Source organism: Ambystoma mexicanum, chromosome 4p (genome assembly GCF_040938575.1).
Source record: "Ambystoma mexicanum isolate Mex_15411 chromosome 4p, UKY_AmexF1_1, whole genome shotgun sequence".
NCBI lineage: Eukaryota > Metazoa > Chordata > Amphibia > Caudata > Ambystomatidae > Ambystoma > Ambystoma mexicanum.
Window position 1 is genome coordinate 1,218,793,914 of NC_090927.1, and position 23,034 is coordinate 1,218,816,947.

General features: G+C 44.8%; 1 protein-coding gene across 2 annotated transcripts in view; it reads left to right on the forward strand.

The window, feature by feature from the left end:
• Positions 1–23,034, forward strand: part of THUMPD2 (THUMP domain containing 2) — a 297,270-nt gene that overhangs the window by 110,801 nt on the left and 163,435 nt on the right. For both annotated transcript variants that reach the window (XM_069606871.1, XM_069606872.1), the window contains 2 exons: positions 5,826–5,903; positions 6,793–6,845. In XM_069606871.1, the coding sequence (XP_069462972.1) occupies positions 5,826–5,903; positions 6,793–6,845 (131 nt within the window). The remainder of the gene's footprint in view (positions 1–5,825; positions 5,904–6,792; positions 6,846–23,034) is intronic.

The following is a 23,034-nucleotide window of genomic DNA, read 5'->3' on the forward strand; positions in this document are numbered from 1 at the left end:
AGTAGATTTGGTTGGAGTAATGTGCCCAGTATGATGACTCACAGATGTTTGCAAGAGCACAGAAGTCTGTGTTCCTAAAGAGGCTTTCATTACTACAGGAGTATCACTTGGATCACATGATTTCTTCACATTAGCATATTTGCAAAATAGAGTGGGTACATTCTCTTGCCATTCCAAGATTTTATCTAATTTTTGAGTGTGTTCTGCGGACTTGCCTGTCCACGAATCAAAGAGTTTATATTAGTGTTTGGAGTGAGGTGTGCATGGCAGCTAATGTCAAGTTCACCAAATTTTTATTTGCCATTTCTGAGTCCACCTTACAAGGTAAAACTGGTGACTGTGCACGTTGTCGAGGGGTGGGAGCAAGATAAGAAACATCAATAGCAGAGCAATTCGGCTCAGAATTTGAGAACATAATGGGAGATTCAGAAAGGCGATGAGAAACATTCACAGGAAGTAATTGAGAGGAAAGATCAGCATCACTCAGATTCAGATCTGCAGTGACATTTTTTGCCGGAGCATGAGGAATTTGAACCCCCACTGGTTGAGTGGAAGCAGAAGGTGGCATATTGTGTAATAATATACTGTCAGAGAGAGAAACATGTTGAACAGGCCCAGGCAATAAGGGTGTTACTATCTTAGTGGCCATTGCCACATCATTAGTGCCATTACACAAAGCAGGAGGAACATTCAAACAAACAGAAATTTTATCAGGGACTGTGTGAATAGAAGGAGAAGGTTTTGAGAGACTTGACGCTGGCCACTTTGAGGAGCCTTTATAGAATTGTCGAATATCCTGCAATGGGGGCCCCTTATGAGCAACCTTGTGACCTTTACGCGTTCTACTAGCTATTGGCGTAGAACACAAAGGCAATGGTGGTTGTTTATGTACAGTTAATACGATTGAATTTCGTGAACACGAATTGCGTACCAATTGTGATTTTGGGTGCATACCCATTGTTATTGAAGGCAGCCGTGACTTCATGATATAAAAACTGTTCAGAGAGAACTACGAGTTTAGTTAAATCCGCTAGGAAACTAATAAGGCAGTCCACAATTCACTTATGAATGTTATTACTAGCTGTCAGCTATTGCCGGCACTTACCAGGGCACCTTGTGCGCCTCCGCGCCAAACAGCCGCACAACAGCACAGCTAGCGGCCTTGTCACCGCCGGGCTTAACGCCGCAAGGGTGCCTGGCAGTGCACTTTAACACTGAGGCAAGTCACGTGATGGGTCACGTGCCGAGTGGAAGGCCCGCCTCCAGCAAACAGCGTTCACTCCCCTGGAAGAGCCCCTTGTCAGCTCGCAATGCAGGATTGGGCAGGTGAGCAAAAACGAACTTCAGTGTTGTACTTACCTGTTACAGATGGTACGTGTTTGTGCTCGGAGTAGTTTTTTAGTCCCAACAAAGTGCATCCTACACTGCACAGCGTCATCTCGAGTATGCCTTTATCTTGAGCCAGCAAACACATTCCTTTCTTTAACCTGCAAAGTATGGGTGTCTGTGCCTCAGCAGACAGGGCATCTTCATAGCCCTGCAGCATTGCAGAGCTAGTGCCTTTTCTCTTTGGTCAAAAGCCATATGCAGTTTATCTGATCATGATGTGGTTGGTTACTGCTTCATGGTGGTCATTTGTTGGGTAACTACAGTAGTGTTAATTGCACAGCCTCGTATCACAAAGACTCCAAATGTGTGCTGAGAATCTAGAATACCTATGGTTTGGCAGTTGTTCGGGCTATGACGGTCTGTGGACTGCGCTTGTAGTTGCAGCAGCATTTGAACATGATTGAAGGTAAAGCTTCAAGTTCCTTTGTACTTTGTTTAAACATAACTTACTTCTTTCAGTGTGCTTCCTGCATTTGATCTGCAGTTTCAGTGGCATCACACCTTTTTAATTGGTTTTAGATGCCTTCCATTGATTGTTAAATGCCTACCCTCCTTCTGTTCATTATGCTGCAAATACACTCTCTTTGCAACTACAAGAGAATCCATCCATTCTGTTTAAGCAGTGGAGAGAACTTGTGGCTAATTTAGTGGCCATAAGAGCCACAATCTAGGCTGCTTCTTGCACAAAGTCTATGCTTCTGCATTGCTTGGGGTCTGAGGGACAATGAGTGTTCGGCACGCTACCCCCTGGCCTTGATTTGTCCAGTGGCGGATCTGGACATGTTTGAGGAAGCCGTATCCAGGTTTGAGAGAAATTGTGTTAAACAGTAATGGAAACCGGTAAGTTTTTAAACAATGTAGCAGCAAGAAAGTTAAATAGAACAGTATGCGCTTGCTCATGGGTGTTTACCATAACTTGGGAATTTTACCATATCGTAGAAATGGAGCTCACACAATCATGTTCCAGTAGTTGCAAAGATGGAGACCACTTTATTGCTTTGTAGGATGATCTACAGAGGTACATGTTCACTCTTCCCCAACACTCCTGCAACAACCTGCCCCACCCATTGGACTGCTACATTATACTGGCATATCCTTGTGTTTACAACAAACTTGTAGAAGACCCTTGGATAGAATAGTGCACTGTCCAGTGCCTGGGTCGAGGCCTCCCTTCTCTGCCCAGTTAATTCTAGAATGCTCAGGAAAGCACCTTGCAGCGTGGTGGCCATTTTGGTTCCCGAGGCAACTGCCATAAAAAAGCAGTTTTTATTTTTATCGTAGCGGAGCATTGACCAGGAACGTTTGTCATTTCTTCGTTGCTGTGGCAAATGTAGGTGTTATGAAGCGGCTGCTGCTCAACAATTAAGCGTGAGTGTGCCACTCTTCCCAGTGGACTTGGGATGCTTGATTTTGACATTTGGCAATTGATGTGCACTGAGTTTCGTGGACAAAGCACAGTATACACATCAGCAGCTTCTTCATCTAAGTGGATATCATGATCGTTATGTAAGTGGTAAGTCAGAACCCCTAGTTGAATTCTGCTTTTGGGGCTCCTCTTGTGTACATAGTCTAAGCATCTGCATTATGGCAAATATCCTAGGTCCTGTCCTGCATTGTTCCTTCCACAGGGTGGTGAGCCTTTGATCAAGTGTAAAGTTTGGCAGAAGGACTTTCTCAAGTTGTGCTAGTGGTGTATGGCCCAAATTATTCTGTAGAACGCAAAGACGCTCTGCTATACCCTTGCTCGGACCATGGAGGTCAGGACATGTTGAAGAGCCTGCCTGTACCCACCCTGGATGATGGCGTGGTCCTGAAGGATTTTGACACCAGTTTGGCCAAATTGGATAAACACTTTGAAGTCCAAGAAAACAATCTTGCTCGATATCTCTTTGTCACCCGAGAGCTAAAGAAGGGTGAGGGCATTTAAGAGTTTATTACAGCTTTGAGGGGGTTGGCTGTCTTGTGTTGTGCTGTCAGGATGAGGATCTGAGGGACTAATTGATGATCAAATGCTCTGATGATAAGGTTTGAGAGGATCTGTGGAGAAAGACCCCAATTTGTATAGGGCTATTGAAATCGACAACCACGTTGAGCATACCTCTATTTGTGCATCAAGTAGCTAGCTAAAAAGACAATCAAAACTGAAGAACCGGCTGAAGCCAACCTTGTTGTACGCAGGAACAAGCCTGTTCAAAAGGCTAACATTAAAAAGGAGACCCAGAGAGACGGAGACGATGAATTGAAAAGGCGTGACAGATTGAAGGGTGGTATTCAATTTTGATGAGATGGACCTGTACCCCATCAGCAGGGGTCTTAAAGGCAGCTCACAACATTTAGCCTTTAATAAAGAATATACTGCTGTATTTGTGGAATGTAGACTGTGGGAAGATAGCCAAGTGCTTCAGGTTGTCAACTGCTTCTAATATCAATGAGAATTATGGATGTGATGATGATGATGATGATGCTTTGGGAGTGGTAAATGTGATCAATGCCATATGTGAGGTAAAGATGAAGAAGCCTAAAGTCTTGGTGGGAGTGAATGGAACTTGCATTGAGATGCTTGTTGACAGTGTGGTTGATTACACCTTGATCTCTCTGCGATCCTGGGAGAATGACTTTTCCTGCTATGTGTTGAAGGAAGCTAGGGTGAAGGCTCACGTCTATGTTGAAAGGCCAATTGTCATTATTGGGGAACTGCAAGGCAATCTTGCATTTCAAGGAAGGCATGTAGAGTGTTTGTCACTGATGTTGGTGGAAACTTATCGTGGAGCTGTCCAGCTGCTCTAGGAGTCAAACTTGATCCCAACGCATCGGAAGAGGTGTATACTGGTACGAGCAAGGTCATGTCAGAGATTGATGCACAGGATGAGAATCAAGTAGCGAAGTGGGTCCCAAGTGTGTTTGAGGACAAGGTGGGTTGCCTCAGAGGTTTTATCCACAAGATCAAATTTAAAAGGGATGCTGTGTTATCAGTTGCCAAATTACATTCTGTGACCATGTCTTTCAGGAAGGAGGTCAAAGAGGGGCTTGGTAGGATGCTCAAAGAGGGGATCATTGAGCAGAGCTCCTCCCTACTGATGAGGTCCAACCAGACCGAAACACGTATCTGGGGATGCTGTTGGTACTCTTGTTCAGAGGAGAATTGCCTAGCATTTCGGTGCTGGACTGCCCCAGGGCAGGACAAAGACTGATATGCTTGGGATATTTCTTCTCTGTGAAAGATAGTGAGCTAAAGACTCTGGGTAAGTCTCTCATAACCAAGACTAATGTCTGGCAGAGGGACTCCCAGGACCCCCCCTGTTAATTTGCATTTTTAAGTAACTTTGGCCCTCACCCTAAGTTACTAGGGGAATCCAGATGTGGACCCCTTGCTCACTACTCTTAGAGAGGCACAGCTCCTCCCTACTGATGAGGTCCAACCAGACCGAAACACGTGTCTGGGGATGCTGTTGGTACTCTTGTTCAGAGGAGAATTGCCTAGCATTTCGGTGCTGGACTGCCCCAGGGCAGGACAAAGACTGATATGCTTGGGATATTTCTTCTCTGTGAAAGATAGTGAGCTAAAGACTCTGGGTAAGTCTCTTGTAACCAGGACTAATGTCTGGCAGAGGGACTCCCAGGACCCCCATTGTTAATTTTCAGAGTGGGTCAGCCCCATAGTGGTAGTGAGGCAGAGCAATGAATCTATTAGGTTGTGTATTGACTTGAGAGAAGTTAACAAGAATGTGATCACTAAAAGGTTTCTACTACCCAAGATCGATGAGCTAATTTTTGATCTGTCTGATTCCAATATGTACTCGCTATTAGATTTGAGGTCAGTGTATCGCCAGATTCGTATACATCCCAAATCATTCTTGCCTTCATTACCCATGTAGGAATGTTTAAATGTGTGAGGATGCCATTCGGATTGGTCTCTTGTGGCCAGCGTTTTCCAGAAAGTCATGCATAATGTGCTTGGTGGTCTGACTGGCGTTTAAGTTTTATCAAGGTGACATTCTGGTATGGGGTATGACGGGGAGGAGCATGATTACAGTTTGGGAATTGTCTTGGGTAGGCCATATGAAGCGGGTCTTACACTTGACAAATGCAGGTTTGGCAAATCTTCAGTTGATTATCTTGGCTACAATGTGTCAGGTCAAGGAGTGCAGTCGAATATGAGTACCACTAAGGCCATTACCATGATGGGGGCTCCCAGGAATAAGGCAGAAGTGGCCTAATTTCTGGACTTGATTGAGTATTGCTCTAAATTCGTGAGAGGTTTGGCCAACAAGACCACTGAGTAGAGAGTTTTGACCGGGGGAGGGGTACATTTTGAGTGGTCTGCGGCTTGCGAGAAGGAGTTTACGCAGGTCAAGCAATAGTTGGTTCTTAAATAATGTTTAAGTAGGATTTAGTCTCATTGTTTTTTAATTTTTTATTCACGATTACTTTTTCAGGAGTTGGGAAGAATGATTGGAATTGCAATCATAAAAGAGTTTGGCTGGAAAGCAGACCTAAGAAATCCAGATCTTGAGGTAAAGAAGAATGCAAATTCATTGTATTCTGTTTAATTTTTTTTTAAATGTGGATTGCATTTTTAAGACTAGAAATTGGATTTAGATAAAGGCTTTACCTAAAACTTACTTGAGCAACATATTGTGTGTTTTACGAACAAGACATGGTTGGTGAAAGGCTGAACAAAATAAAGGGAAACCTTGAATCCAGATGTGCCAACCCTCTTAACTGTCTGCCATCATTATCTCCTGTCTGCTGGTCGTCATCCCCTTCATATTAGTTCTGTGGGAGGCATGGAGCATGCCCTGCGATGTTTGTTGCTTGCCACACGCTCCTCAGTTATTTGATTGGGGGGAGACTGTGCCATTATGCTGCTGAATTTTTGATAAGGAGCATAGAGTTTGAAAAATACCAGATATATTTGCATACTTCCCCAGTGTTTTATATTCAAATACAATGGATTTAGCAGCTAAATGAAATGAACTGCCACACTACAGGAGACCAACCAGTAAAACCTACCTATAGGAAAAGTGAATAATTTTCTTGAATTATACAAAAAAGGTACCAGGTTCCCTTCTCTAGAAAGAACATGGCATGATAACCTGTTCTGTCGTTTTTTTCCCACTTGAGTCCGTAGCCATCGCTTTTGGCTCACTGTACCTTTCACAAAGGAGGAATAGTCATTTTCATATCAGTCTTTGTCCCGCTCACAAGGGCCGTCCAGCACCGAAATGCAAGGCAAACCTCCTTTGAACAAGAGTACCAACGGCAACCCCAGACACGTGTTTCTGCCTTGTTGGGCCTCATCAGTGACCAGGGTGTGGCTATGTACCCTTAATACCCTCAATAAATAAATGACATAACAAAAACAATTGTGTATACCCTTTTGCTCTTTTATTTTTCTCATAGATCTTTGTACATCTCAACGATGAGCATTCTATAGTGGGCTTCCCTCTTTTAAGGTAGGATTTGAAAGTACCTGCAATTGTTGAATATACCAGGACATTCTTGTCTACTGTATAATTTCAGTTTTTTTTAGTCCTCTCAGAATTATTTGACAACATTGTAAATGAAAGCTATCCCTTACTTTTTTTATTACCAGGGTGGTTGGGGACCTATATATTCTAAAAGTGGAGTTAATCCCACCCCAAGAAGAATTTGTTTTTTCCTCTCACTCCTTCAACATTCCATCCCTCGACATTTGAGAGATTCATCTCCCTTAAAGATTTGCATACACAACCCCTGCATTTTATAAATGCATGGGTGTTTCTCGCATAATCTGAACATGTAAAAATTGGACTACTGTTAACCGATCCTTCATTTTGCAGTGTGTGCTACAATGTCAACTGAGGAGATTAACACTCATACCTTGCAAGTGTAAAACATTTCTAATGGATTGCCAATTATCTTGACCCACAGATGCACGAGGCAAGGAAACAGTAAAACGCCTCCCAAAAATTACAAACCTGCTTTCTCTTTAGCCAATAAAAACATGTTAATTTCTCTCCTCACAGTTGTCATTATTTAGATTCTTAGACTAGTATGGCCCGGACCTTTCTTAACAAGTTCTCAAACAAGTCTGCTAGATTCGGTAGAAAGTTTCTTGAGCACTCTTTAATGGCCCTCATCCATAGAGGCATGCGTTCATTGCTTGGCCATTTAATAATTGCCTAACCGAAGAAAAAGCAACACATTTGTATGACCGCTTGTCTTAATGTAAAACTAAATAGTTCAAAATTAGCTAGTAGTGTACAGTTCGGTCTGTGTGGGAGGAATTGGTTTCCCTGGCGTTAGGAAGTATTATTGGGCATCCCAAATAGCCATTGCCAATGAGTCTCTATACAGCAATCCCTACCACCCCCACACCAGACATGAACATGCTTGACTAGGGCACATTGATCCCCTCCAAGTGCTGCACAGTGGTGGCAATGTTATCAGACTGACGGTGGCCTTGCAGGTGACCCTGACAGCTCCTCTATAGAACAACTGAGACCTGCTTGATCTCGGTTGTTAACTGTACTTTATCTCTGAGGGCCTATCAGTCTGTCAATGATCTATGACAAAAATGTGCACTATCGATCTCAGCTCCCTACCAGTATATTCAATGTAGACATGTTATGCATTCGCAGATTTCAGGGGAAATATAATGTTCCCGTGCAGACCCTGCTGGAAGCTGATCTAAATGCTGAGCTAATTCCAAAAAGGACTATATAGACTCCATATCAGGGTAATCTTAATTTCAGCCCACACTCCCTTTCGAAACGTAAACAGAAATTGGAAGCAGATATCAGCCCCATTGAAACGTAGAATCAGCAGGATGCTTACTATCCCCCAGGATTTAGATACGTCAGCTAGGCTCAGGCTGTTCCAACTCAAAATCCTTCATAGAATATGGTATGCCCATTACTTACTGTTCAAATGTGGCCACGCCACAAATCCTAATTGTTTGTGTTGTTCTATCAAACAAGGTATTTTTTAACACTTGGAGCCCCTGGAGATTGCCCTTTGGTGGTAGCGGTGCACATTTAAATCAACATAACATTACACTTGATTTAGAAGCACCCTAGAATTTGGAAAATTCTGGCTCGTACTCCCAAGACAAATATGGACAGTACTTGGCCAGCCTATACAGAGGATCCATCATTCTCCCTGCTGGGTTTATGGGGATAGATTGCAGACTCCCATTATGAAAAGCTCTTCATATCAAATGCAATGATTGTAGCAAAACATAACATTGCAGTGACGTGGGACACCAGAGAGCCTCCCACATTGTCTAAATGGGAACAAGATCTAGATGATTGCATGTTAATGAAAGAATGTGTGTATAGGTCCTGTGGCTGCCCCCAGAAGTTTGTCAAGATATTGAACAAATAGGAAATCAATGGCTGAAATGGGAATATAAATATGCTTAGTTTTAGCTGCATTGTTTGAACTGTCCGGGAGGATGAATAGATTTTTGTATATGTCACTGCTGGTTGCATTGATTGCTGTTTTTTTCTGTTGTAAGCATTTTGTTTTATTGTTTTGAAAATCCTATAAAAAGATGTAATTAAAAAACAGCTAGTTGTGATGACCTCACCCTTTACCATTGCACACAACTGCATATTGTGCAGCCTTATTTAGTAACTACATTACTAGTATTACTGGAAACTAACGTATGACATTTGTCTCTAAATGTTTGTACTATTGTTCTGTCCTGGCTAAAACCCATTTTAAAAGCATAGTTATTTTGTCAATACATAACCATGTCCAAGATGTGTTTTATGAACAGCACATTTAAGTGTTAATGTGCATTTAGTACATTACTTTTTTTATTCACTGCCTCTGGGCCATTGTTTTTTTGTGTGCCTGCAAGTTATCAAATTGTTGCATTGTGCTCTCAAGTGCTAGTACCTGACTTTATGTTCACACATAAAGGTCAGTGCCAGAAGAAGATGGCCAAACCACTGAGAGAGTTAATGACCTTTGCTTTTGCATGTCAGCAATAATCGCTGACTAACCCCGGTCTGTCTGCCTGTGCCAATTGTACGTGTAGTGGTGGTGCGGATCAGTAGGCATCCTTTTCTTTAGCAGGCTTAATACTGTGGAAGGAGGGTCAGAAATGCCAACAGGCTGAGAAACGGAACAGGACAATGAATCAGGAGGTATATGTATATATACATAAAAACATAACCTGAAGGCATAAAATGACAACACAACAAGTATTGGCCTTACCAGGGTGAAGACAGGCCGGGCCTGTGTTGTGGTAGCATGTAACCTTTTGAATCAAATGAGCGGGTAATCTCACCCCTTGCAATTTGCAGCTGTACTCTTAACTATTCTGTGAAGCAGGGAGTTGTATCAGCACTCTGTATGCAAGTCCACCTTCCCCCTGGTTATCCTTAACCTGCACCCTCAGGCCTGAATAAGAATGCAATAATAGGAACATAAATAAATGTATACCTAGCTATGAAAACCTTGTCTCCCCGAATGGCCCTAAAACGTATGATAACTTGCTTCTTTGATTTGAGATTGAAACAGTATCCTAGCTTCTCTGTGGTAATCTTGCCATAGCAAAGACGCAGAGTCGAGGCTCTTCTGGCTTTTTATTCTAGGTTAACTGAAAGAATTCTTCGAATGGATTGTGTCCTCCCACGTATTCCTCGTCTTACGATATCTCCATATCCAGCTTTAGCGGCTTCGGAAAATATTTCCAGCAGGGGGCGCTGCACGTCGATGCCTGTCATCTCGATGTCCCTCCAGTGCCTCTGTCTCGGTGTCCACGTCATCGTTGGTATATAGCGTATGCAGCGACAGTTGGCTTCAGTTTCATTTTTCCGCGAGAGCTATCGCTTCAGAAGATCGGCGCGCTTCAGTTCCTTGACCAGAAACCTTTCGTTTTATAAAATGGCATAGTCGTCTGCATCATCAACTGCGAGATCGGGGTTCAAAAAATGTCACGACTGCGGGGCGATCATGTCCCTTACGGACCCCCATCCAGTGTGTCTGTGGTGCCTAGGATACACTTATTTAACATCTGAGTGTGGGTGCTGCCTATTGATGACAGTGAAAGCCCTGAAAGAGCATAGAGGGAAGTTAGTTGCAGGTAGGTCTCAAATCCCCTTCGACAACCCCGTTGGAAAAGCGATCCTCTGACGAGTGGGAGAGGTTCAGACAAAAAATGCTCAAAAGTATTCGAGAATGCGGCCCAACCCCCTCGAAGAACGGAGCCATGCCCATGTCAACAAACATAACAAAAAGAAGGCAAGGGACAAAACTTGTGTGCCCTCTGGCCCGGGTGTCCAGGAGAAAACTCCTTGGGAGCCCTCCGAGGTTACCTCATGTACAGAAAAGACTCCTTCGAAGACAAAATCATTGATGCCATCGGTGCTGAAAGACCCCAAGTCGATTCCTAAAAAAGCCTCAAAGCCACAGCCGTCAACGCCATTGTCGATGCAAATGGGTAAACCATAGAAGGATGTCGAGGAAACTTTCACCCCACTACCTAGAGAAAGACTTTTTAAACATCTCTTTCCTCAATTTAGGAGGATGAGCCATCCTCGGATGAATCCCGTCCCTTTGGGTTACAGTATGGGACTGATGTAGCTTAATTTCAGAACACTCCAGAATAAAAGACCTTCATGAAACACTGCAATCTGCAAGTGGGTTGGACACTTCCCCAAAAATTTTGGCAGACCAGATCCCTTAAACCATGCCCATGGATCTTACAGACCACTAATGTCTAGGGTCATAGAATAACTGGGATAGAAAAGGCCTGCACCACTTTTTGAGCAGGGTGACCTGACTGATATTTTAGATAAGGGACCACAGGAGGACCCTATTCTTCTGTTCCATTTAGCTCTACAAAGGAGAGTTAATGCCAAGGGAGATGCCGGAACTAATTCCAGCAGTGAACAAAAAACTGACCAGCAAGTACAGAGCATCAAGCAGTGACCTTTACTATCTGACAAAGCGTCCAACCCCCAAAGGTTTGGTAGTTCAGGCTGCGACTTCTACATCCAAACAAAATGCATACCCAATTACCCCCTCCCCTCACCCCGGACAGAGCTGACAAAAAATATGACGCTTTGGCTAGAAAGGTTTTCTATGTGGGGAGTATGGCCCTTAAATCAGCAAATGCCACGTGTGCATTGGCCACGTTCACTTCTCCTTATGGGATTGACTAGCGATGACGGCTGAACATATCCCCGTAGGGGAAGAATGAGACGGCTTCTTAAACATTGTCAAGGATGGGAAAGATGCAATGTGCAAATCCCTCCAGACTGGTCTCAACTCTGCTAACTGTATGAGCAGGGCTATGGTGGCTAGCACTTGCCTGTTTGAGAAAGTCTGGTTTTGCTCCAGATATGCAGTCTAGACTTCTTAAAATGCCCTTTGACGGTACGCATTGATTTGGCAGCAAGGCTGACGAGAGCCTCGGGAAGCTGCAGACCTCCAAAGCAGCAGCCAAATCCCTTGATGCTGCAATCAGACAGCCGCAACCATCTCGCCCCACTGGTACAACTTGGAGGGACTGGTCCTTTCACTATTACTCCTCAGTTGGAAGAGGGAGAGGACTGTTGAATCAAAGAGGTCAGAGAAGATTCCCCTGTGGTGGATGGGGGCAGAGGTGCTAAGAATGCCCAGGCGTCGGCTGCTTTACCCTCAGCCACTCAAACAGCGGCTTCAAAACCTCTCTTATGCCTTACTCCACAAATTCCTGTTGGGAGGCAGACTCTCACAGCATCTGGAAGAATGGTGGGCTATTATTTCAGATGCATGGGCATTGGAAACAGTTGCACAGGGTTACTGCCTTGCCCTTATAAAAAGGCCTCAGTATCATCCACCAGGGAACAGCTTTTTCAAGGTTCCAGATCCACTCCTTATGCAGGAAATTTTGACCCTGCTAGAGAAGTGCTATAGAACCGGTACCTGTAGCGGAGAGGAACAAGGGTTGGTACTCCCCTTACTTTCTAATCGCCAAGAAAGACCGAGGATTGAGACCCATCTTGGACTTGAGAATTGAACAAGTTCCTCAAGAAGGAACAAGTTCAAGATAGTTACCCTATCTCAAATCCTTCAGGCCCTCCAGCTTCAGGACTGGATGGTATCATTAGACCTTCAGGATGCTTACTTTCACGGGCCATTCCATCACAGGCACAGAAATTACCTGAGGTTTGCCATTGCCGGTTCTCATTATCAGTTTCTAGTTCTGCAATTTGGGCTGACCTTCGCCCAAGGGTTTTCACCAAGTTGACGGCGGTGGTGGCAGCGAGTCTTAGGAGAGGGGGGATTCACATCTACCCCTACCTAGACGATTGGCATCAGGGCACTTTCTCCCGAACAGGCCCTGGAACACCTCATCTCCACCTGCCACTCCCTTTACAAACTGGGCTTCTCCCGCAACTTCAAGATGTCCCACATAACATCTCAAAGGCTCAGGTTCATCAGAGCTGTCCTAGACACTTCCTTGGGAAAAGCCTCGCCACCCGAGGTGAGCGCTCAAGACATTCTGCGGGTGGTCACCAAATTCCAGAGTGGCCAGCGTCTTCCTCTTCCGGCCTTCGATTTTCTTTTTATTTTCTTTTATTTTATTTTTTTGTTGAGGTTGCTCAGCCTCATGGCATGCTGCATTTTCCTGGTGGCTGCGGCTCGCATGAGAATGAGATCTGTCCAATGGGCTCTCGGCACTCAATGGTCCCAGTTCTCAGGCAGGATGTCGGACTTTCTTCAGGTTCGAAGCAGAGTAGCACAAGACCTTCCATGGTGGACCTACCAGGAAAACATTCTGAAGGGAGAACCTTTTTGGCAACCATGGCTGGAGATAATTTAAGTGACGGATGCCTCACTCACATGGTTTGGAGCCCACCCCAATGATCTGACAATCCGCAGTCGTTGGTCTCCATCGGAGTCCAAACTGCACATCAATCTTTTGGAGCCGAGGGCAATCAGACTAGCGCTGAAGGCCTTCCTGCCCTCTGTACGGGGAAAGAGCGTCCTGATAATGATAGACAACACAGCAGCCATGTACTACCTCAACAAGAGAGGCGATGTAGGGTCACTACCACCAATGCAGCTCTGGTTCTGGGCACTTCAAGAAGGAATCTCTTCACCGGCAGTTCACCTAGCCGGAGAGAACACGGCGGCGGATGCTCTGAGCAGGTAGAGTACAGTCTTCCACAAGTAGGAACTAGCTCAGGAGGTCCTTCAAGAGATCTTCAGCGTTTGGGGAACCCCTCAAGTGGATCTAATTGTGACCAGTGTGAACAGGAAGTGCAAACTGTTCTATTCCATGGAATTGCCCCCAAGAGGAGCACTAGGGGACGTGTTCGTGGTGGACTGGGAGTGTCCACTCCTGTACGTGTTTGCTCCAGTCCCCGTCATTCCTCACGTCATCAGGAGGTTGAGAAAGTTCGGGAAAGCCATCATCCTAATTGCTCCCGATTGGGCCAGGAGGACATGTTACCCGGACGTTCTGGACATGTCCATCTGCCCTCCAATACGTCTGCCACAAAGAGAGGACCTTCTCTCGTGAGACAAGGGTTGGGTTCTACATGTAGAGGTCAAGAGACTCGGCCTTCACGCATGGTTTCTGAGAGGTTGAGATATAAGGATTGGCACCTCCCGGACGGCGTAATGGAGATTTTGCTTTCGGCCAGAAGGCCAGCAACTAAATCCTTACGCCGCTGCAATTGGAAATAATTCTGCAGCTGGTACAGGGATACAAATGTGGACTATTTTACGTGCAGTACACCTATGGTGTTATCTTTCTTGTTACACCTGGCCAATCTGGGACTCCAGGTTGGTACAATTCATGGGTATCTAGCAGCACAATCTATTTTCAAGCGCTGCTCTGAAGAGGTTTCTTTCTTCAAGATTCCACTGGTTATACTGTTCTTGAAAGGATTGACAAATGTTTTTCCTCCGGTCTCTTTTCAAGTCCCGGTTTGGGATCTCAACCTGGTTCTGAAATTCCTAATGTGTGCTCTATCCACTCCAGTCCTTTAAGATTGTTAACCTTGAAGACCATCCTTTTAGTGGCTCTTACATCAGCCCGTAGGGTGAGTGAACAAGGATAGAGTGGTCCTTAAGGTTAAACCTACCTTTCTACCAAAAATTGTGTCTGACTTTTCATTTAACTCAAAAAATCATTCTATCTTCTTTCTATCCCTCACCTCTTCCTGGAAAGGTAGAGGAGAGGCTACACAGGCTTGACCCAAAATGTGCACTTGTCTTAATTTAGACATTCTGGAAATGTAGAAGCTAAGACGATCAACTTTTTGTTGGATACACGGGCCATACTTTGGGTATGGCGTTGTGAAAACAAACTTTTATGTAGGTTGATCATCCTAGGAATCTCTGAATGCTAAAGATTAGCTGGAAAAGATCCTCCTGAGGGTCTTGAAGCCCATTCGACCAGGGGCTTGGATACTTCCTCTGCCTTACAGAGGGGGAGTACCAATTCAGAATGTGCGGCTGCAACATGGTCCTCAGGGTATTACCCAATTTGATCGAATAACATTGATTGAATGGTACATCTGACCGAATTCGGCCGGTAACATTCGATCGATTTGGTTCAATCAAATTGGGTAATAAATACCGAACATGGGGAGTGGGGTGTACCCTGGTCTCCATGTTGTTGTTTCTTGTCCTGGGGGAGATCGTGCGGGTGTCCCTCGCTTCCTGAAGATTGGAGGTGGGGGATGAAGAAAAAAGAAAGAAAAAGGGTGGACCCTGCGGTGTTGGATCTGACCCGCTTCGGCAGGATGGAACTGACGCTGCAGGGTCATGAGAGGCAGCGGACATGGAAAAGGTAAGAATGGGGGGGGATGTATTGCGGAGGTAGGGGGAACATAGATTTGGTGAGTTTAACCGTGGTAAAACAACCCAGATCCGTCCTCAGTCCACACTTTCACCAAGCATTATAGTCTGGATTCTTCCTCAGGCCGGGAAGGTATTTTTGGGAAGGCGCTGTTACATTCTGTACACAGACCAATAGAACCTCCTAAATTCTTATTTGAAACAAAATGGCACATGACCGTAAAGAAAACGGTTACTTGAACTAATTATTTATGTGCACATTATTATCCCTACCACTTATATACAGTGATATTTCTGCTCATGGTGGCTTGAGTTACATTTGGCCCTGTGTGAGCTTTTTCTTAGTTTTTAGTACTGCACTTTGGTAGTAGTAATGACGCATGTATAGTGGCTTGTTATGAGACAGACTAGAGTATTTGGTCTACACAAACTATCTCCTAGCTGTGTAAAGGACAGGGTGTTTCTATGGCTGCTATTCCTGAGGAGACCTTTTACAGCTTCCTGAAGGGTGGGGTGGGCAGACCGGAGTAAGGTTCTCATTAGCTAGAGTAGTGCAGGGAGAGTCGGAATTTGGAGGCAATGTTTAATTTGCAATCACACGTGCCTGTGCATAGTTCCTAAGTACCTCAGTTGGGGCGGAAGTATACCCTGGTGTCTTGTGGTTGTTGTGTGAGGAACTTGTGACTGCGGCCAAATCTCCTGTTAGTTGTGATAACATCTCTTCTTTTCTGCAAGTTGCCTAACTGACCTTTCTCTTAGGGGACGAGGGTTGCTCACTCAGTGGTCTAGTGGGGATGACCATGCTAGCGAGCCAGGGCCCAGGTAACAATAGAGCTACATCAGTCCCTTAAAGAATGATTTGGTAAGAGCATGAAGAAGAGGGCAGCAAAAACTGCTTCACCAACTATTTGACCTACTTCTGCAGTTGCGCTAGGGAATCTGTCTACTTTTAAAATGGGAGAGAAGCCTGCAGAGTGTGCCTCTACCCACCCAACAACTTTAACCCTTATTTTGGGAAAGGAGGGAGGGGGATCAATGCTGCTCCATAGGTCTTCCACTCCATAAATGGGGAGGGTATGTGGACCTGTTCCAAAAAGGTAGAAACAAAGCCCCATAAAGAAATGTGTTCTAATCCAAGAAGAGATATTAGACATGAGGAAACCAATCTAGACAAAATCCAATTAAGCCACAATTGATTTATTGATCACACGTCTTGTCCCAACCAACACATCTGTCATGTTTGGATTTAGCCATCCTGGAGGAGGGGTATGGGACAAGAGCTCTGCTACCATGCTCTGTTACCCCTGACAAGGTGTTTAAATACAATGATTAACTTGATTTTGCTTTCACCACTAAAATGCTACATTATCCTGGCCTGGTGCTTCATGCAGCTGTGCATACCACTCTTGAGCTGTATTTTTGGAATTCTATCTCTACGTCCGTAATGGATAAGGATTATCCCATTAGATTCTGACTGGAAGGTGGCCCAAGTGGACACTGTAGCATGACATTGTGCAATTTTGGCAGGTACTTGTCATGGGTTCAGGGATCAACAAATGACTTCAAACAAAAGTTTGTCTCCACTTTTTAATCTTTATTTGAGGAACAAACTGACCACCAGCAGGGATTACTTTAAGCAGGCCCCACGGGATGGGTATTATTTTAGAGGCGTTGCTAGGAGGGGATTAGGGGGGCTATAGCCCTGGGTCTTCTGGTTGTAGCCCTGGATAGGTCAGGGGTTACAACCAAAAAGGTAGCTAGCCCCCAGTCCCAAAATTAGCATAGCCCCGGATCTTTTCCAGACCTAGCAACACCCCTGCCATGGACCTCTCTCCCCTAGATCAGGTCCACCTCGACGATGGGACATTTTCTAATTCTTTGGGATTTATAATGTCCTGCACATCTTTTTTTGGCTTTTATTATGTCGTTCTTGGCCTTTTCCAATGTCACCCGGATTTGGCAATGAGCCACCTGGACTCTTCTATCCCCACCTCCTTGTGTTTTCTGACGGGGGGGTTGGATATTGAAGAATTGTGCAGATAAGAACATAGGGGTTATCCGGCTTCCCCTTGCTGGCAGTTATATCATGGGCCTTAATGTCTTGGCTGACAACCTTAGGCCTTTTCACCTCTTCAAATCTTTTTCAGATCCGCTTTCTTTGGACTATGACTCACTCCTACCCCATTCCTCCTTCCTCTTCCCCTGTCGATTCTTGTCATTTTAGTCCTCCACTCTGTCCTCTTACCTGCCTCACATTCCCTTCTCTGCCTTGTTCTCTTTTCCTTTAAAATCTCCTCCACAATGCAACCCCACAGTCTCCCATCTTATTCTTCACTATCACTTTTTCTCCTTTTCACCATCCGTGCTACTTTCTCTATTGCTAAACACTTCTGTTCCTTTCTCCTTCTGCTTTGTCCTTTCTTTTGTCTCTTTTTCCACCTCCAAGTTTTCTCGTCCTCCCCCTTTGCCATCTTAACAAGTCTAATTTTCTATTCCAAAAGGTTTCTCTCCCTGCTAATATTTGATTTACGTCAACTCCTTGTACAAGTATTTGGACTTTCTCCAAAAAGAATGTATCTTGTTTGGCAGATGCAATGTCCTTTTTCCCAAAAATGTGCCACTAACGCTGATCTACAGAACTTGGTTCTTATATTGGGCTTGTGGTCCATTCGTTTTACCTTAGTGTTACGGGGATGCCATTTGCACATAGTATGGACCACAATTACATTTTATGCCATATATTATTGGTGTTACAGGTTGAGGTAGAAGTTAATTCAATTAATATCCTGGATGTTGGATGTAGGAAGTAGTTACCTCTACTAGCATTGTTACAATGTTGACAGTTGTTACATGGTAGTGTATCTTTAGGTCCAATAGTTTGCAATTTTTCTTGTGGCCTGAATGCTCTCACTATCTTTATTTTTCAGCGAGGCACTCTTTCTATATACAGCAGCTGAGCGTTCTTTAAACACAGTGTGTTCAAAGATTTTCAATGTTTTAAAATGCATTTCTTGATCCTATTACTCTGTTATGAGAATGTTGTCACATATGCTAAATCAGGTGTGTGTTTACATTCTTTTTCTTATGTGGTATTAAAATAAGTATAAAATGAATCTTTCACATACACGTCTGTGTCTACGTTTTTACACTTTACTATTTAAATGAAAAAAAATATAGAAATAACACTTTACTAGCTTTGGGTTTTCACCCACCATCACTAGAAAAAAAGGGATACCATAAAGTAAGTACATTAAGTACAAACTTAATTAAAACCGAGATTCTTACAAAGAGATTGTGACGGATAAATATTAAGTGCACTATGTACATTAAATGGTGTGCACCATCTAGACTTCACAGAACATATTGGCGCCCTGGTGTTCGCAGAGTAATTGATATACAAATTACATTTCTAAATAATTTAACAATCCAAAGAGGTCAAGTTTGAAGGTAATTAACAGTATTTGCGATATTCATTTAGCAATGGTGGTAATGTTTGTTTGAAATGAATTTGCTAGTTGGAATGTTCAACTCAAAGGAATGTTTGGTAATTTTATTTGAACATGCGTCATTTTAAGACTGTAAGGAAATCAACAATGGTCAAACTTTGCAACTTATTAAGACAAAGAACAGTTTGCATGTGGCTTTCGAGGTTCTCGCCCAAAGAATTCTGTGGAACCTTAGTGTCGTATGGTGCATGTATGTTTGGTTATATTGGTCACAACTTAGAACATTTGGTGCTTGTTGACCTCTGCAACTAGTCTACTTGTTTTTTAATGGATAATCACCTGCTTTTCCATTCTGCGTTTACACAACTAAATGGCCACTTGGAAATTGATACCACTTATTTGTCCATTGCTCTCTTGCTGTGCAAACATTCCATAATAATGACACTTTTTCAACAGAGCACTGACATGGGCATAGAAGTCACCTATTTTTTGCAATTCCTACCAGCGTGGGAAACTATCAGAAGATACAAACTGTTGCTGAAATGATTTAGAGATTTATGTACATGCCAGCAATACAAAATATTACATTACTTCTTTTCACTAGGAATGTGAGTGTGTAAACCACTTCTCTATCAAAAGGTGCCATTTGGCAGCCCAAAACCAGCCCCATTAATACAATCCAACAAGCCAAACTGAACAAAACCCAGCAAGAGAAACCAGCCGGAAAAAGGGGAATACAACTGCTAGAGTATCCTGGGAAACACCCTATTCAAATAACCTGATACCATACTCCTACAGGCATTTAACCTACCCACATAGACTGGCCTCATCCAACATACACAATATTTGTGTAAATCAGCCACTCTCACAATTAGCATGTATTGGCAGGTCACTCGCCTTCAGCTTCCAGTCTAATAGTATAGCTAAGCCTTATTCCCCTTTCTGGGCCCAAAAAAGACACTATATATCCGCTACATCATGCTGACCCAATTGAGACGGATTAATTGAGATGAGAAATGCATCAAACCTAATTCACTGATGGGAGCAGGAATACTAATCCACATCTATGAGTTAAGAGTGGGAAGTGTGCCACACCAGAATGGAGAACGGAAAAGAGAAGCGTCTCGCCTGGAAGGGTGGTTGGAGACCAGAAGTGTATCTTGCCCTGATAGAGCGCCGAAGGTGGAAACGGGGGATGTGTCACCCCAAATCGGAACACTGAGGGTGTGAAATGCATCACTGATAAAGGAATACTTTTGGGGGCTGAAACCGTGCAGCTTACGAGTTGGCCTTGGCAGTCAGGGAACACATCTCTCCTCGAGGAACTCATGGGGGTGGTTTTGCTATGCACTAGAATGAACGACTGGGGGAGGGGATATAGGTCCCATTTAGTCAGAACATTGAGGGTAGGACATGTATTGCCTATACGCCTTCTCAAACTCTGAACTAAACTGAACCACACCTCTACAGCACTACCAACTGCACGCACTTCACAACACCCGACAGCAAAATAACCATACACAACTTCACCCAACACCACATGATTCCTACCAAACGAAAAGCGCACCTATGCCCAGTGACTGTTCTCTCCGAACTGAAGCTACCAACAGCACATCACTGCTCTCTTCCCGCTCAGTCCTACTAACAAACCCCACCAGCCTCTTTGCATTAGAGGTCTGCCAGAGTGACAATAGACCACGCAGGTGGCAACAATGTGCGGTACAAGAACCTTTAACATAACTCGTGACGCTTTTGCTCCTCCCATTCAGCAGCTAAAAAAGTCCTACTCCATGCTGCTTCACTAGATCGCTGCACACATACCTGCACATTGCACACCCATACCTGCACATTGCACACCCATGCAGTTAAGGCAGTACGGGCCCCTTAGTGTTTAGCATTGCTGCCAATTGCAGCCATGTGGAATTCCTGTCGCTCAGCTAAATTGGCCCATTCAGACTTGTCCCAGCCCACTGCCTCATGCATTTTCGGCAAATTGAAGACCCACAAGACCATTCATTCCCTGTGATGGAGAAGATGGTTATTCCCTCAGCTCTTCCCTGCTTCCACTCCTATCCCCAGAGACCTCCATTAAAATATCTCATGTCCAGTTTACTCGGCAGACTAATTGGCTAGTCTTCCCTTGCTGCCCTCAAAAAGCTGTTTCGAAGGGATTGTGTCCTCCGACGTATTCCTTATCTTAGATAGATAGATATCCTTCAGCTTTGCTGGCCTCGGAAAATTTTTTCGCCAGAGGGCGCTGCGCGTCGATGATCGCCGAGTCGATGACCCTCGACGGCCTCCGTGCCGACGTCGACGTCATCCTGCCTATAAAGGCCGCGCGCAGCGTCCGTTGCTCAGTTCCGTTTTTCCGCGCTTCGTTGTGCCTCGGAACACCGTTGCTCAGTTCTCGTCAAGATAACGTATATAATAACTACTATTTACCTCGATATCGATGGCATCCTCCTCCGACCCGACGACCCCTCGGTCCGGTTTCAAAAAGTGCCGAGACTGCGGGAAGAAAATGTCGTTGACGGACCCTCACAGGGTCTGTTTGTGGTGTCTGGGAATCACGCACCAGAGTTCGGAGTGTGAGGAATGCCTTTCCATGACGGCGAAAGCCTTGAAGGAGCGTAGGGGGAAGCTCGAGAGAGGTAGGTCAACTTTAACTTCCTCGAAAGCTTCTTCGGTAGAGTCGAGACGTTCGTCTCCTCACCATAAAAAACACTCTCGATCTAGATCACGAAGTGGCTCCCACCACTCGTCGACATCGAGACACTCGAAGAAGAGACGTAGGAAATCCCCTTCGTCATCTTCGTCGAGTTCTCCTGAGAGAGTTCATTGCCCCACAAAACGCAGCTCGCAAGCTGAGTGGGAGGAATTCAGGAAAAAGATGCTAAGCGTCTTCGAGAAAGCGGCCTCGTCCCCCTCGAAGACAGCTGAGGGTGATACCCCGGGTAAAAAACCCAAAAAATCTAAACGCCGCGAGTCGCAGTACCCGGCGGAAAAGTCAACCCGAAAGCGCCTCGAGCCATCGGGAGATAAAGCATCATCGACGCCATCGTCGAAAACTCCTTCGAAACAGAGGTCGGCGCCATCGACGCCGTTGTCGAAGGATTCATCGGCGCATCAGTCGATCGAGTCGACGCCGACGTCGACGCCGATATCGACGCCGGTGAAGGAAAGAACCACGGCTACTCCACAGCCAACGGTTAGACAAAAGACCTCCGACTCGACGCCGAGAACGTCGACGTCGTTCTCGAGCAAGACTCCGATCCTTTCGAGTTCTTCGAGGCCTAGTACACATTTCTCGACGCTTTTCACGGCGCCTTCGAGTACTTTCACGTCGGTGTCGACGACATCGACGTTTTCAAGGCCTGTGATGATGGCTCCTTCTGCATTGGAAATGGGGTTTATACCATTCCAAAAACCAATGTATCCCCCTTTAACCTCGATTTTTGAGGAAAGGGAGGATTCAGACCAAGATATTGATTTACAGAGGACCACATCACCAGAGCCAGAGACTTTCGCCTCTGAGGAAGGAAGATTAAAAAATCTTCAGGATGCACTTCAGGAAGCTAGTGGCTTGGACACTTCTCCTGAAGCAGAATTTATCAAACCAGACCCAGGAGAACATGCGGAGACTCCATATAGAGCTCTGATGTCTAGAATCATAGAATTTATGGGTTGGTCTGCACCTTCTCCTGCCTTTCAGCAGGATGATCTCACTGACATACTGGACAAGGGCCCACAGGAGGATCCTGTGGTTCCATTTCACTCTGCTCTACAGAGAAGGATTTTGACAAACTGGGAAACGCCAGAAATTATCCCGGCAGTAAATAAAAAACTGTCAACAAAATACAGGGTGGCTAGTTCTGACCCTGAATATTTGTCAAAACACCCTACTCCTGAGAGCTTGGTTGTACAGGCTGCAACCTCATCAGGCAGCACATCTGCATACCCCACTGCTCCGCAGGATAGGGATGACAAAAAATATGATGCCATGGCTAAGAAGGTTTTTTCTGCCTGTAGCATGGCGTTAAAGTCTATTAACGCGACCTGTACGCTCGCTAGGTTCAGCCACACCCTTTGGGAGTGCGCTTCATCAGCGGCTGACTGCCTCCAAGAAGGAGAGGAAAGGGACGCATTTTTAAACATCATCAGGGATGGTAAAGATGCGATGTGCGAGACCCTACAAACTGGCCTAGATTCTGCTGACAGTATCAGCAGGGCCATGGCGGCAAGTACCACAATCCGCAGGCATGCGTGGTTGAGGAAGTCTGGTTTTGCCTCTGACGTGCAGACCAGGCTTTTGAATATGCCCTTTGACGGTTCTACCCTCTTTGGAAAGAAGGCGGATGACAGTTTGGAGAAACTGCAAACGTCCAAGGCAGCAGCCAAGTCATTG